General features: G+C 37.9%; 1 protein-coding gene across 3 annotated transcripts in view; it reads left to right on the top strand.

Annotated features, from left to right (window-relative positions):
- tie1 (tyrosine kinase with immunoglobulin-like and EGF-like domains 1) overlaps nucleotides 1-15,403 on the top strand; it is a 169,250-nt gene that overhangs the window by 7,779 nt on the left and 146,068 nt on the right. The window contains exons 12-24 of one of the 3 annotated variants that reach the window (XM_072389062.1): nucleotides 1,057-1,359; nucleotides 1,842-2,132; nucleotides 2,774-2,967; nucleotides 3,059-3,205; nucleotides 3,296-3,359; nucleotides 3,495-3,605; nucleotides 6,900-7,090; nucleotides 7,741-7,854; nucleotides 8,733-8,803; nucleotides 9,736-9,776; nucleotides 10,502-10,598; nucleotides 10,750-10,849; nucleotides 11,001-12,211. In XM_072389062.1, coding sequence (XP_072245163.1) covers nucleotides 1,057-1,359; nucleotides 1,842-2,132; nucleotides 2,774-2,967; nucleotides 3,059-3,205; nucleotides 3,296-3,359; nucleotides 3,495-3,605; nucleotides 6,900-7,090; nucleotides 7,741-7,854; nucleotides 8,733-8,803; nucleotides 9,736-9,776; nucleotides 10,502-10,598; nucleotides 10,750-10,849; nucleotides 11,001-11,072 — 1,796 coding nt within the window. In that variant the 3' untranslated portion in view covers nucleotides 11,073-12,211. Of the gene's footprint in view, nucleotides 1-1,056; nucleotides 1,360-1,841; nucleotides 2,133-2,773; nucleotides 2,968-3,058; nucleotides 3,206-3,295; nucleotides 3,360-3,494; nucleotides 3,606-6,899; nucleotides 7,091-7,740; nucleotides 7,855-8,732; nucleotides 8,818-9,735; nucleotides 9,777-10,501; nucleotides 10,599-10,749; nucleotides 10,850-11,000; nucleotides 12,212-15,403 lie in introns of those variants that run through there. The other 2 variants (XM_072389063.1, XM_072389064.1) reach the window with 2 other exon arrangements.

Raw genomic sequence — 15,403 nt, 5'->3', positions numbered from 1 at the left:
AAGGCTGGTCTATTGCACAAGCACAACCTGGTTGTAATTGAGTAAATCTGGTGAAAGAGACTGCTGTTGATTCCCCTGGCTGGAGTCAAACTCAGGACAGTGGATTTATGTGGGAGTGCACATTGAGAAGGACAACAGCAACAGACATGGAAGAACTATTGAGACTCTTTCCTTCAGTATTTGTACCAATAAAGTTATGTGAAAATATACTTAAAAGTACTAGAGTCGGATACTGTATATCATTGTAGCCTGGTGGTGGAGTGAGTTTGAACAACTGTATCTTGTAAACAGAGTCAGCAGATAAATCCGAGTGGGTCTGAGATTATTAATGGGAATGAATAGAAGAAAGCACGACAGTCTTACTCTGAAATCTGTTTTCAGTTTTTTTTCAAAACCAGTTCTATGATATTTGACTTTTGGTGAAATTGAGTGTTTAGTGGCACTGTCGAACACAGACATGTAAAATTTTTGTAGAGGCTGTATCTGCAGGTTTAATATGTGATGACACAGATTTTCAAAGATTAAAATTTAAACATGCCCTTTACAAGAAGAAGTCATTAAAACTGTTACGTGTTTGTAGTGAAATGTGGTATCGTGGAAGGATAAAGTAGTGTAACATGGAATCCTGAAATCGCAACAACAGCACATTTACAAAAAGCAGTTGTTTTGTAAATGTACTTTGTGAATTTCCACCTCTGTAGAGCAGTTTAATGGGATGAGGTGTATACATAGAATTATATCTGGGTTTTGTGCTTACCATTTACCAGTTTTATTAATCCCAAATAGGATGCTGAATATAAAACACAACACAACAGAAAGGCAGTGAATCCAGATCAAGATCTTAAGCTAGTGCTTTCTTGTTGTGAGCTAACAGTGCCAATCATCACCATCACCAGTTTCCATGCATCATACCACTAAAATAGGGAAAGCAAATCAAAATGAAGAAAAGAAGCATGTCAGTGCTATTCAGAATTTATTTTAGTGAAGCTGCTTAATGAGAAGAAATGCAAATATAGCTGGTCATCCCCTCAGCTCATCATGTGTTTGTTGCTGCAGAGCCCACAATTCAACCTAAGATTGACATCTACTCAGTGGAGGGCCGCAATGCAACCTTGCACTGGCGACTGCCCACCAACAATGGCATTACTGCTGGCACAGCGAGCGGCTTTTTAGTGCAGCTCTTCGCACCACCACCCTACAAAGAGAAACTACTGGAGGAAACCACCCTGCTCAATGTGCTCTCCATCAAGTTCCAAAACCTGGAGTATCATCAAGACTACTCCGTGGTGGTGCGCCTCATCAACTGTGAAAGCCAGGGGCCACCCTCCAAACCCTTCCACTTCCGCATCAACAGCCAGGGTAACAAACACCTCTGCTGATGATTAAGAACAAGCAGCATGGAAGGCTCATTTTAAAAGCTGTAGTTAATGTATAGTGAATTTATGCTGGTTTGTGGAAGAATAAGTGGTCTAATGTAATATATATATATACACATAGTATGTCAAAGGCTCCAAGGTTTGCAATAACAAATATGAAGCTGAATTTAATGATACAAGCTTCTTATTCATAGAAAAAGAGTAGGATTGATGATTTCTGGAGAATCTCCCTCTGCTCACAAACTCTTAATGAATTGAGGAAATAAACTCAGCAACTGATGGGCTTAAAGGCATGATGGTCCACTGAATGGAAAGGCAATTAATGCTCTTAATATTTTTATATCTGGTAATAAAACCTTTTTTAAGAAAACATTGTGAAAACCTTTGATTAAACCAGCAGTTTGTGTTTTAATGTAACAGAGTACCTTTTGCTGACTTACAAAAGCCTGTAACTCTGTGTTACAGGTCCATCATCCCCACTCAACGTCCAGGCCACTACCCTCTCTCTGTCAGCCATCCAGGTGAGGTGGCAGCCCCCAGAGAATCCAAATGGGGGCATTATTAAATATGTCATAGAGTACCAAGCAGTTGGCCAGGAGAGCCCTCACCCTTGGGTGGACACAGATGATGGGAACAAGACTACTAAAGATGTGACAGCACTCAATAGCAGCACAACCTACCAGTTCAGAGTGAGGGCTTTCTCTAAAGTGCCAGGAGAGTGGAGCCATTTTGTTCAGGCAAAGACACAAGGTGATGGTGAGTAGAAACGTACATCTGCGCAGTTATTTCATTCCAGTATTACTAAAGCAGGACATTACATACTACCAATGCAATTTGTAAGAGTTGACTTGAACTTGACGTGATATGAATATGACATTTCACACCAGAAAAGTTTGAGAAAATCTGCTCAAACCTTTTCCAAACAGGGATAGTACACTTAAAAACATTAGTAGCAAAAATGTTTTGTATGTACTATTGTACAATTCATTTTTATTTATTGAAACACAAAACACAACAAAAGTAACCTCAGGGCCACTTTCATATGCCAAAGAGAATACCAGTTGGTAGTGTTGTGGATTGTCTTTTCAAACTGAATCAGATCGGTGGGTGTGCTGATATAAATAAAGTAGTTTTATGGTTTCTTTCATGACATGTTTATTTTCCTTTCAAGCTCAAAATAGTTCCAAGTGGAAAATCTCATCACTTCTGTACTTATGGCTTTTCCCAGGTGCCAGGACCACACACAAGGGACAGCAATTTTCTCACGATAATAATAATGCTACAGTAAAACAGAATATCTATCTCAACTGGCTCAAAATCAACTTAATTTCTCCTCTCGTTTTTTTTTTTCATGTCCCTTGTTCTCTCTCTCCATCTTTTTCCTTATGCTAAAATAGACAGTCCAATTTTAACGGCAACCACACAGAGTGTTGGGAACAAACCTGTTGGGGACAGTTCCCAGCTGCTGGAGGCAGTCGTGGGCTCAGTGGCTGTAACCTGTGTGACCATAATGCTGGCACTGCTGGCTCTTTTCTTCATCAGGAAGACGCTGCTCAACCGCCGGCGCACCTTCACCTACCAATCTGGATCAGTGAGAATGCCCTACTATTTACTCATCAGAATTTTGGAAAACTGTATCACATTTTCTGTTTGTGCTAATTTTAGAATATCTCTATCAACAGGGTGAAGAAACAATTCTGCAGTTTAACTCAGGAACTCTGACTCTAACACGAAGGCCCAAGCCAACACCAGACCCTCTCACCTATCCAATTCTTGAATGGGAGGACATAAAATTTGAGGATGTCATTGGAGAGGGCAACTTTGGCCAGGTGTTTACATCTTTACTTGACTGTGTCAAATGTTTCTGAAATGTTTTCTGCATGCAGTTAATTATAGAGCTAACAACAGTTTTGTTACAGGTTATCAAAGCCATGATCAAAAAGGATGGCAGCAAAATGAGTGCAGCTATCAAGATGCTAAAGGGTAACCATGCAATTGTAACTATATGCCCGCTGAAATACTGTCAAAGAGCTCATTTAAAGTCAGTGTTGTGTGTTATCTGTGTTAGCTTTGCTTGTACTTTGTTTAACAATGCAATGCATGCTGTTCTCCCTGTAGAGTTTGCTTCAGAGAATGACCATCGAGACTTTGCTGGAGAGCTGGAAGTGCTGTGCAAACTGGGGCAGCATCCCAACATCATCAACTTGATAGGAGCCTGTGAGAACAGAGGTAGGTGAGCGACATCTAGTGGATGTATGGATAATGATCTGAGGTTTGAAGGAAATGCTAATGGTTATGATGAATGATACTGTCACAATCACAGATATTTCTGTCACACACAGTTGAGTTGGCTGTATGTTTGCTGGCTTACAGTCAAGTAACCAGGCCTTGTGAAAAATACATATCAGGAAATAAGGAGGTCAAGCATACAGACTAAATGCAGTGTAGGATTTACAATTAACAATGTAAAATATGACGTTTATGCATAAATAAGTTACAGTATCACCATATTGTTGTGTAGTACAGCAAAGCTTTGACTGAAAGTCAACAAATAAGTCAACTTACTTGCTTTTTTTCTAGAGCTTTGGATGGTTTTCAAGGAAATAGATGGCATGGAAATAAAAGACAAATTTAGCAGACTTTATGATCTCATCTGTAGTCTGTATAGATGTTGTATTGTCTTAGGTGGTTTACATTACACAATAGAAGTACTATACACTATCTATCCAGATTTGGCTCATTCACCACCAGTATGTAGCACTCTAGTTACAAAGTATGAATTTTTCATACTGGAGATGAAAATCGAAGTCTCCCATCTGGTACTGTCATCTGCACCTGAAAAGCACCACTTTGTGTTCAACCTGAAGAGTCTTTGCCTGCCAGAAGAATTTGAAACATCAAGTTTGTTTGATTTGTCCATGAGCCTCAAAGTCAAACTGTTGTGGCACGTATTAATGTACTTGTACAAGGTTTCCTTGGCGTCCATTCTTACTAAGAAGTATCAGTTTTCATCAACTACATCTGATGGCTTCTAAATTGAAAAAATGTAATTACTTTAGTTTGATCAAAGATTGAGAACATGTGAGAGAGGAAATCTATTTTGTTAAGTATATCAGTGAGGGTATTATAAATCCAAATCAGCCTTGAAATACATTCATCTATCCAATTTATAGTGTCTGCTGACTTGCCTAACTCTCACTCCTTTGTATTTAAATGTGTATTTTAAGTTAAATTTTTAAGTTAGATTCAGAAAGAAGAGTACAAAATTGATATGACCTTAGGTAATTACTATGATTGGTATAATTCATTTAATGCTTTTTTGAGCATGAGTGGGCTTTATTTGTCGTGAGTAACACATACAGCAAAGGGCCCCAGGCCAGGATTCAAACCTGGGCCACATACATCAAGGAATTATAGCCTCTGCTGGCAACTGGAACAACCACTTGACCAGCTGAGCTATATGACAGCCTGGCATAACAATGCAGACATACATACAGATATACTTTAATACATATATTTAGAGAAAACTTTTCTTCTATAAAAAAGTAAAAAACAAATGAGGGAGTGAGTAAGTCTAAAGAGAAAGGAGAGAAGAAAAGAATATTGTGGGAAAGAAAGAAGGAAGGAAACTATACAAATAAAAATGTGGATGACCAAAAAAAAGTTACTCAACACTTCCTGGAAGTAAGGTTTCTGCTGTGCTACCTCTCATTATGCTTTGGAAAATAGTTAAACGGAATTTCACTGTAAAAAAAATAAAAACAATATTTGCAGGGTAGCTTAATATGGTGTAGTTTTATCCCCATTCACAGTCTCATTTTACTGAGATCTAGAACAAATTTACTCTCGTAGCTACATACTGGACGAATTAGGTGTATCCAGGAGTAATTCAGCATTGAATTGTTGCATGGTAAGAGAGAATGACAAGCTTAACAGAAAGATATTTCATAGATTTAAATGTTAAATGACTTAAAGATACATTTTCTGCATGACAATTGATTGGAAAATGTTCCCTTTTCTGCTGACTCTGCTGAAGTGCTGATATATTAAAAGTAATCAGCATATTAATCATATATAAAGATAAATACATAAGTTTGTGATGAGGACCCAAAGGCAGATAAACTGACTTGAGGCATAAGGAAACTGAATGTGACTTATTTATGAAATTTTAACCAAAAACACAGCCAAACCAGAAACTAAACTGTGAGAAAAACTAAACTGAATGCAAAAGTAATAAGATGGCAAAAAACAGATTAGTAATGAACACACCACAGAGAAAGGCTAGAAGGTAGTAACGGCAAAGATCTGACAAAGACTGAGCTGAACGAAGGGGAACGTATGCTGGGGGAAGCAATGGGGAGGTGACTGCAGGTGAGGTTGATTAAGTTGGACACAGGTGTGGAAGTGGAGCTGAAAACCAAAACAGGGGAAATGAGGATAACTCTGAGTAATGACCAGAACAATAATCTGAAGTATAAGCACACATATGAAGTATAAGCTCAAACACAATGCCAACTAAGAACATAGAACAGAGAGCAACCAAAGAGTTAAAAAACAACCAAATAAGAACACTGAATGATAAAACAAAGAACTAAGAAATAATTAAACCGTAGAAAAGACCTTAAACTCGACACCCCAAAAGCAACGGAGTAACTATGAACAAAAAGACAAATCAAGACTAGACAGTTACAAACAGAATAGATCCTAATTTAAACCTGTGACTAAATAACACAAAGAAGACAACAGAAACTAAGAAATTCCACAAACCCTAACACCAATGTTCACAACACCATTCATGACACAGTCCTAAAGTGTTTGTATTTCCTGCAATGAAACAGAAGTGCATGAATCAGTCCATGCAACCATTTATGTTTTTTAATCTTCTGTTTCGTCCTGTATAAAGGAGATGATTTTTTACAGTTCTATTTGTAAATTGCTTTGGAAAGAAACTGCTGCAGGAAATACAGTCTGATCAGTCTGTCCATCAAATCGTTACTCTTTCCTTCCACATATGGTCATCACTAATTTTTCTGGCACTTTCTCAACCATGGTGAAATCTACATGAAAGCCTTCCAATGGCCACAAATGCCTACTGGCCTGTAGACACTTTTGGCTGGAAGCCCTTATCTGTTGAGAAAGACTCAGCCATCTGGTTGAGCTCTGTAAGGATTTTCTAAAAGCTCTGGTCTACCTCTGCTTCATCAAGTCAAAATTGTTCAAGGCCAAGTCCCTTACCATATGTACGTGGTTCTCCCACAGGGCTAGTGTAAGAAGGGGCTGCAAGGCTGCAGTCACAGTTTTTGAATAATAAGGAGGATGTTCTAATTGTCATAAGCCAGCTGAGTTACTGATAGCTTCTGTAAGGAGAAAGTGCAACATTTAGTAGCAGCAGGCTTGACCTGTTTTAGTCACTGTAAAGAGATTTTATTTAATCAAACATGACTATTATGGAAATGATCAAGGGGACATAGTGTCCATAGATAGGATAGTAATCCTCAACCTCTGTACCTTTATTCTCTCAAGGCTACCTGTATATAGCCATAGAATATGCTCCCTATGGAAACCTCCTTGACTTTTTGAGGAAGAGTCGTGTTTTGGAGACTGACCCTGCCTTTGCAAAAGAACATGGTACTGCTTCCACACTCACCTCCCAGCAGCTGTTGCAGTTTGCTGTGGATGTGGCAACTGGTATGCATTACCTCAGCGACAAACAGGTAAGAGGAGAAAATATGTGTGAATTTGGTTATTGGTGTATGCTATTTATTCAGTCAGGTCAAATAGTCTTTTTTGCTTAGGAAGTTTCCTAATTTAGTCAAATGACCCAGAATCATAGGTTGCAACCATGATAAGTTCTGTTCAAATTCTCAAAATTCTAAAGAAAGGAGTTTAAGTGCTGACTTCATAACTCGTTTAGCACAGGAAACACTGGGCCATCTTTTATCAAAGACAGAAGATAATTACGTTACATAATTCCTTAAAAGTGTGGTCTTAACTGCAGAGAAATACTCTGCATAAATTCATTTTTGAGCAGGAACCCCAGAAACAAATCCTGGGGCTGAATAAGTTAAGTTTACACACATTTTTCAGATGTTAGCTGCATTTAGGAGCACATTCAATCTTGCATGAGATGTTTCATTATGCTTCATCATTATAATTATCATCAGGGAATTACAGGGCTGATAGGACTTATTGACACCACCGCATTGCACATAATTATGATTAAGTAGGAAAATAAACTGACCCATTGGTAAAGCCTGCAGCAGCTCAACGACAGCGGTATAAAACATACAATTGCTATTTTCGTCAAAATATTTACCTTGTAATAACATTGCCTCTCTTCTCCCCTCTACTCCCTTGGCACTAGTTCATCCACAGGGATTTGGCAGCAAGGAATGTTCTTGTAGGGGACAACCTTGTGGCAAAGATAGCAGATTTTGGTCTGTCTCGTGGTGAAGAAGTTTATGTTAAGAAGACAATGGTGAGTAGTTTGGATATGTAACCAGCAGGGGGCACTAGTTGCTTGGGATTTGAGTAATTTTGTGCTGTGTGAAATTCCACTTTGATAAAGGTTGATTGTATCAGTTGTTGCAGTTTACACACAGGCTATAAGTTCCTTTGAGATGTCTTGTCAAACAACCATTTTATTAAATAATATGTTGATATAAATATCTAAAACCTATTATGAAGTTTAGTTACTTAAAACAACTCAGATTAATCACATGCTGATATTTCAAACATACCATATAGAATAGTCAGGAAGTTTTTCTATTATTAGGTGTCTTACTTTGAAGGTTTAATTTGAGTAAAATGAATACATCAAACACACCAAGCATTTGGAACTTGGAAAGTTCTGTCAATAAAATATACATCAGAAAATCTGTCTACTCAGGATGTGTCCTCATCCAAATGTTTTAATTGGTATCTGTTGGTTTGATGAAAAAATGAATAAACAGAAAAAGATAAATCCTGTGTGAGTAGAACATTTCTGCGTCGGTATGAACACACCCAAATCCTGCGAATGGAGTTGTTTTGCTCCCCAGTAACATTGGGGACAAATGATTTTGACAACAAAAGAAATTACCTGTCGGGGGCAGTCATGTAGAAATGTTTAAACTACATTTTAGTGTGTAGTGCTTGTACAGTAGTGTACCATATTGCTCATATGTGTCTTCAACTTGATGAAATCACATTGAGAATGCAGATTATATTATACAAATATATATCATTTACATGATAAACTTCCATTATTGTTATTCTTTTTATCATTTATCACCTGTGTGTCTTACCTAATATGTCTGTTATAAAACATAAGGCAGAAAATTTCACAATTTACACTAATCTGTTATTTGCTTTCAGGGGAGGCTGCCAGTTCGTTGGATGGCCATTGAGTCCCTGAATTACAGCGTGTATACAACCAAGAGTGATGTGTAAGTTACTGAGAGTCTATTCATTTGCTTAGCAAACATTAGTTCTGTTTTTAGGGCACAATTACAATTACAGCAATCAAAAGTTTGTTCATTTCTTCTATAAAAACCTTACTGGAAACATTTCAGCCTTGAGGGAAGTTTTGATTATATATACTACAAAGTGTTTTGCCACAGAAAACAACAAATCATCCCACTGTCACTGTTAGAGTGATAATAGTGTGCTGTGTGGCTGATAAGCACAACCAGGAAGTCTTGGGTTCAACTTAGCGGACAGACAGTCGTTGTTCTGTCAAGTGGAGCCTATTTATACACAGCAGAGAGTCGACCAGAGGAACACAGGACAGCTAACGGAAGGAGTGAGAAGGCTGCCTGTAGGGTCAGAGAGTGTCGTAAACAGAAAGAGAGACACATTGCACATTTGAGAGACATAGAGCAAGTAAGATAGAGAAAACAGTGCAGAGGAGAGATACAGATGTATAAAAAAGCCGAGCACAAACAACCCTTATCTCCCTATGTCATCTACCACACAGTCTTTTAACATGAAACTGATCGTCTTTCTCTTTAGAGAATTTTTCATATCAGATTGCTTGAAAGGTTATGGTTTAATGTTATTTAAAGTCTGATGAATTTTTCGAAAAAAATAATCAATTTTAACCAGGAAAGTATCATGTTTGTGTTGTGTATTTTTAATTAAAAGTTTTAATTTGCTCATGCATTTTGTTTCTATGCCATATCTTGCAAAGACATAAAAACCAGAGTGTTTAATGATATTTCATAATTACTTGTCTGTAGATTAGCACAACTTGCAAGGAACTAGAAATTAACATTAAAGTAGGAAAATGTTTTCAGGAGCATTTTGTATATTCGCCCAAGCTTTCCTTTAACATCTGTTTTACAAACATCTTTATCTAATCTTCATATCCTCCTCCCAGATGGTCATTTGGTGTTCTACTTTGGGAAATTGTGAGCTTAGGTAAGTAAGCAGACACCTTGACACGGACCCAAAGACTTTTAACCAAGAAGCCCTACCATTAAATGTAGCTTTACTGTGCATCTATATATAATTCTGACTACAGATCACAAAGCTTCTGCTGCAGGCCACATACTGCCAGGCTCAAAAAAGTTACAGTATCTCGTGTTGTATTTCAGCACTTGGTTAACAGGAAGGTTAATTTTTTTCTTCAGTCAAACTGATGATAACATGATGGTGAGGATCCTTATCACTGCTTGACACATTCACCATCATGATCAAGTAGTTTTCTATTTCTCAATTTGGATCCCTATTAAATATAACAGGTACATCTCCTGAGATGTGACAAAATAAATATGACAAAACCATGAGGTACAGTGTGTGAATTATAAAAATTAAAAGCAAATGAAGATGATATATGTATGTATCTTTCATCAAAGCTTTTACTTCTTCTTTAAAGTGTCATGTAGCTTTTCAATGCTATTCATCCCCAGGAAAGATTCTGCTCCAGAAATGGTATTTAATCTATTTTAGAGCACATCGATAGAAGAACAGTTAAACAGACTGACCCCAAGTTTACTTTGACCTCAACCACAATCATGTGTGCATATAACAAGCATGCATATTCATACATATAAATGTAAGAGCAACAGTATGTAGCCTCCCATGGCCCAAGCTTGTTTGCATCAAATATTTTCTCTGCCTCCATTTGTGTGAATGTAACTCAGGTGGCACACCATACTGTGGGATGACATGTGCTGAGCTTTATGAAAAACTGCCACAAGGCTACAGGATGGAAAAACCCAAAAACTGTGATGATGAAGTGTAAGTATTTTGTATTTTGTAGGCAGTGATAAGCTTTATCTCTATTTTACAATATTCCTTCTTGTTGAAAAGTAAACAAAACACATCAGAAAAAAAGTTTACCATGTTTATCCAAACTCTAAGAAAAACGTATTCATATTTATCTTTCCAGCTACGAGTTAATGAAGCAGTGCTGGAGAGATCGGCCCTATGAGAGACCCCCATTCTCCCAAATCTCTGTCCAACTCAGCAGGATGCAGGAGGCTAGAAAGGTAATGCTTCATCCACTATATATATCCAGAAAGGAAGGCATGAAAATTTTATGTATTTTGGATGGTCACGAATTTAGCAAAAAATTATTTACTCCCACACAAAACATTTTCTATGTTATTTTTAAATCGCATGCCTCTGTTATTTTTTTAGGCTTATGTGAACATGGCGCTCTTTGAGAACTTCACCTACGCTGGAATAGATGCCACTGCTGAGGAGGCCTGACTACCAGCCCCCCCAGACCCTCGCTTGCCACGTAGCTCCAAGAGGAAGTCGCACAGGTCACCACGTTACTGTCACCTCCCCACCACTCAACGACAAGACAGGAGGACTGGGCGCTTTGCCGCAACGACTCAGCTATAGATGCAGGACTGTGAAAGGACACTGTGCGGAGGTATCACAGGCATTAAGAAATGTGGAGTATGGCTGGGCCTTCAACGGAGAGATGCGACTGCTACTAAGATTTTGGAAAATATGACCCCTGTCGCAAAAAAAATAAAAATATTTACAGACCATAAAAGCACAGCATTGTACATCTTGCTTTTGCAAAGTTTACAATGCCTGGCCTTTTTCTCTGAGTTCTCTGACTTGCATATATGGAGCTATGTCACTTGCTGAAACACCACAGGGTCTGTGGGGTGTCAATGCTGGAATTTTCACTCATTTGGAAGAGGAGATATTGTCATGGGGATGAAATGTAAGGACACAGTGTGGATCACAGATAAAAGTTCTCAAACTTTTTTTAGAGAGAATAAGGAGTGACAGACTTTCACTAGTGTAGCACTTAAAAGCAGCCTCATTTGTGCATTTGTGTCTATGAATTTTATGTGTATCGCTTATCACTGCCAAGTGAATGTAACTACTACTGTATGTATTTTGACATGTTTTATAGAATGTATAGATGTATCGAAACCTTGTAGTCAATGTAGTCAAGTTACAGACTGATTTAAATAGAAATATGGTGGATATTTGTGTTTTATGCAAAGTTCCACCACTACAGTTGTTATTTGTGAAATGCATCTAATGGTGCTTTCAGACAAGGTGATAAACAGGTTTCCTTCCAAGTTAGTGTATCATATCAGGCAATATGTCATGAAATCAAATGTAAGAAGTTTTTAAAACTGTTATTATTTTGCTCTATGCCGTCCTCTGAACACTGTGCTGAACCCAAAATCAAGTGCCACATAAGTAGGATTGTGTGTTAAAGACCCATAAAACACTGCAGTTAGTTTACCTTTGACATTTTGCAACTATGCATCTAACATTAATGGTAATATACCCAACATGTGAGAATGTACAGAGAACCATAAACTTGGTTATTGAATAAAGGTTTTGTGTGGTGACTGGACTCATCACCACAAGTAGTTCAGTTTTCGACACCATTTATTTACTTTGGCAAAGATTATATTGTTTAGATGTGCTGGATTGCTAAGTAGTGGGGAGACAAATGCCCAAGAGCTCAGGAACACTGATCTGCCCAGCTGCACTGAACTGATCTGTCACTGGATTTCCTCCACAAACCAACCACAGGCACAGAACTGTCTGTCAAATATTGTTTCAGTGGGCCAGTTTCCTGACGACTCCCTTACATGTGTAGTGAGGAAACAAGAGTGGCAATAGATTTATTTTTATCTCATATCATTTGATAATCTAACCTTTGGAAGCAATAGTAGTTTAGGCTGACTAGACCCTTTTTGACTAGCCTGTACAATTAAATTTAAGTGGTCAGGGGGTTCTGTAAATCAACCACTGTATGACTAGCTGGTCGAGGTTAGAAGTGCCTTTTAGCTCGCAACTTTTCCAATGTATATGAGCCTATCCCGGATGTCATCGGGCCAGAGAGAACCCATGTAGAACATGTCAACTCCTCACAGAAAGGCGTCAGGTGGGATTCAAACATATGAGAATATGCAGCCCTATTTAAATCTTGTGTTCCATAATGATATTTGTGTTGCTTCTTGAATCTTGCATCTTCTTATGAATATTCATTAGGCATTACACAATAAATACACTCAACAGGACCAAATACAGCATCATACCGAAAAGAAGAGTTCAAGAGATGTCTGGGTAACTTGTGTACAGCTCTCTGAGCATATTTACTGCAATCAGGATACCAACTAAGACGCTTTGCAGTGCTACTACTGATAACATCAGTCTGTGGCCAGGATTCATCTGCTGATAAGGATGTTTGTCTCGTACTAACTTCAGTGTTTGTCTCCTCACAAGTTTCATTCTTAATGTTTGCCAATTGTATGGGGCCATCTCTAGTCAAACAAACATTTCAAGTTAAATATGATACAAATTAGGAGTCTTTTCAAACACAAGAGAAATGCATATCCTCTTTTCTGAAATTGGGACATTTTTTTAAAAACATTTGTATAGTTATAAGTTTATAAGCACAGCATATCATTGAAATATTCACAACACTGGGCCACTTTCAGTTTATTTTAAATTCCCTGCCATTTGAATATATTTTTGCCATTGTGATTCCACAATCAAATGACTATACTGATGTTTAGATGGGTGACACCAAACAGGGGAATCATACTGGCAAACATTATCAATTACAGTTTTTCCCAAATATTTAACAAAACTCCAGAAACTCTCATAGCAGTTAACAACCATGTCAGAACTTCACCAGTCATGCTGACCAATAGCAGCACACATGGTGACATTTCCCGCAACGCTGCCCAGGGATATTGACAATGGCTCAGTTGCCAGTGATATTCCTCTTACCGCTGTCTGGTCTTTGCAGTGTAAACCCTGCTTGATCAATAAAGATATATTCTTATGGAACAACACTGGCTTCAAGCACTATAAAACGGAAATGAGAATATTAGACAAAAAGGCCCACATACAGCACACTACCATACAAAGTGACAAAATGTCTATAAAGAGTACAGAAAGGATTCTATACTCACATGACTGGTATTGTTGTTCCTTTACGTGGTCAAAGATGTGCTCAAATGAAACATGAAATACCTGTTTCTTTTTTAGCTCGTATCGATTAAAGACATGGTAGATTGTCGATGGGCTGACCTAGACAGAACCCTGTCTCTGATAGTCCTCAGGATGATGGCATTATTTTACAATACCATATTGATGACGGTGATCTCTTGCTTATCTGGGAATTTCTGGCCCCGGACAACTCTTGCTGGCTGTCTTTCTGTTCTGTGGAGAGTATGGCAACATTTTATAGGATTATACACATTTTACTCTAATGCTACATACATGTGAGACAAAAAACATACTATATCGCCAGAGCTACTAACCTATTCTCTTCTCTAAAGGCCCAGATAACTAAGGCTACTATAAAGCCACTCAAATTTGTCTAGAATTGCTTCCCAACTTCAGTCATGGTTTGACCACAAATGATCATTACATGGTCCACCAAAGTTGCACATATTTCACAAGAAATATTTGCTCTCTTTTGTTTTCATCTCTCATCCTCATCCTAGATGACCTCCACCGCCTGCTAAGCTTCCGCTCGATCTTCCACTTCCTCTGCCTTCTTGCTGTTTCATCGTCTTGCCTAACATCTGTATAAGTTTCCAGAGGCTTTTCTATACACTGACACATGATTAAACAGATTGTCCAACTGAGTTTGCACTGGTGTAAAATAAGTGAGAATAAGTGAGAACTGAGTATCAGGGTTTTGTATTTTGTAGAGTTTTGCAAAACTGTGGTTTAGAATCATATTTGAGTGAGAACAATGGAATTGTGTTAAGAGTTTAACAGTTTGGCATAATTTTGTAGATAAATAAGCTTCACTTTTCTCAGACTCCTTTTTCAATTATTGTTATTAAACAGTATCTTAGACTGACTAAATTACGCTCTCATAAGAAAGGTAGTGAAGCCTAAAGATGAAAAATTATTATATGGGTTAAATACTGTGAATTAAACTAAACAGAATGCAGAATGTCAGTTGTACAGGTAAGTGTGGCATGAAAGGCAAAGGGTTGAAAGAAAAACATGGGGTCAGAGTTGAGGTATAATAGCCAGGGTTGATCTGAAAAAAATCCTTGGTATTGATGTTGTGAGCAACATAGTAAATACTTTATGTTGTACAGAGGCAGCTGTACGTTGGCAGCAGGTGTTGAGGCACTGGGCATTAAAGTACTATGAGTATTAGTATATGAACAACTGAGTGAATGGGTAGTGGCTGCTTTTTTCGATATAATAGCTAATGTATTAGCATGGATAGTCAGATAAAATGGGTTACTCAGGAAATATCATCTTAATCATCATTAATGCATAGGAATTGGATCGATCTTGCAGAAGGATGATAATATCATGAAAACATCAATCAGTTGACATACAACTGAGAAATAAGCTATGCTGATGGATTGCCGAAGTGCAGTGCCAGGATGTGGTTAATCAGCGCGCACACTGTTTGGTGCTTGGGTGAGTTCATTTTTTTTCTCCATTCTTTTCAGGGTACAAGTACTTTTGTGTGAGTCTGTAAACTCTAAAAGATTAAGAATGGATCCTCTGACTGTGAACGCAGGTAAACTTTAAGCTTGTGAAGCACCTCACGTCATATGTACTGAGTTTTC

Source organism: Leuresthes tenuis, unplaced genomic scaffold (genome assembly GCF_036924035.1).
Source record: "Leuresthes tenuis unplaced genomic scaffold, fLeuTen1.0.hap1 SCAF_7, whole genome shotgun sequence".
Classification (NCBI taxonomy): domain Eukaryota; kingdom Metazoa; phylum Chordata; class Actinopteri; order Atheriniformes; family Atherinopsidae; genus Leuresthes; species Leuresthes tenuis.
The sequence above is the reverse complement of the archived record's forward strand: the minus strand, read 5'-3'. Positions and strand labels throughout refer to the sequence as shown.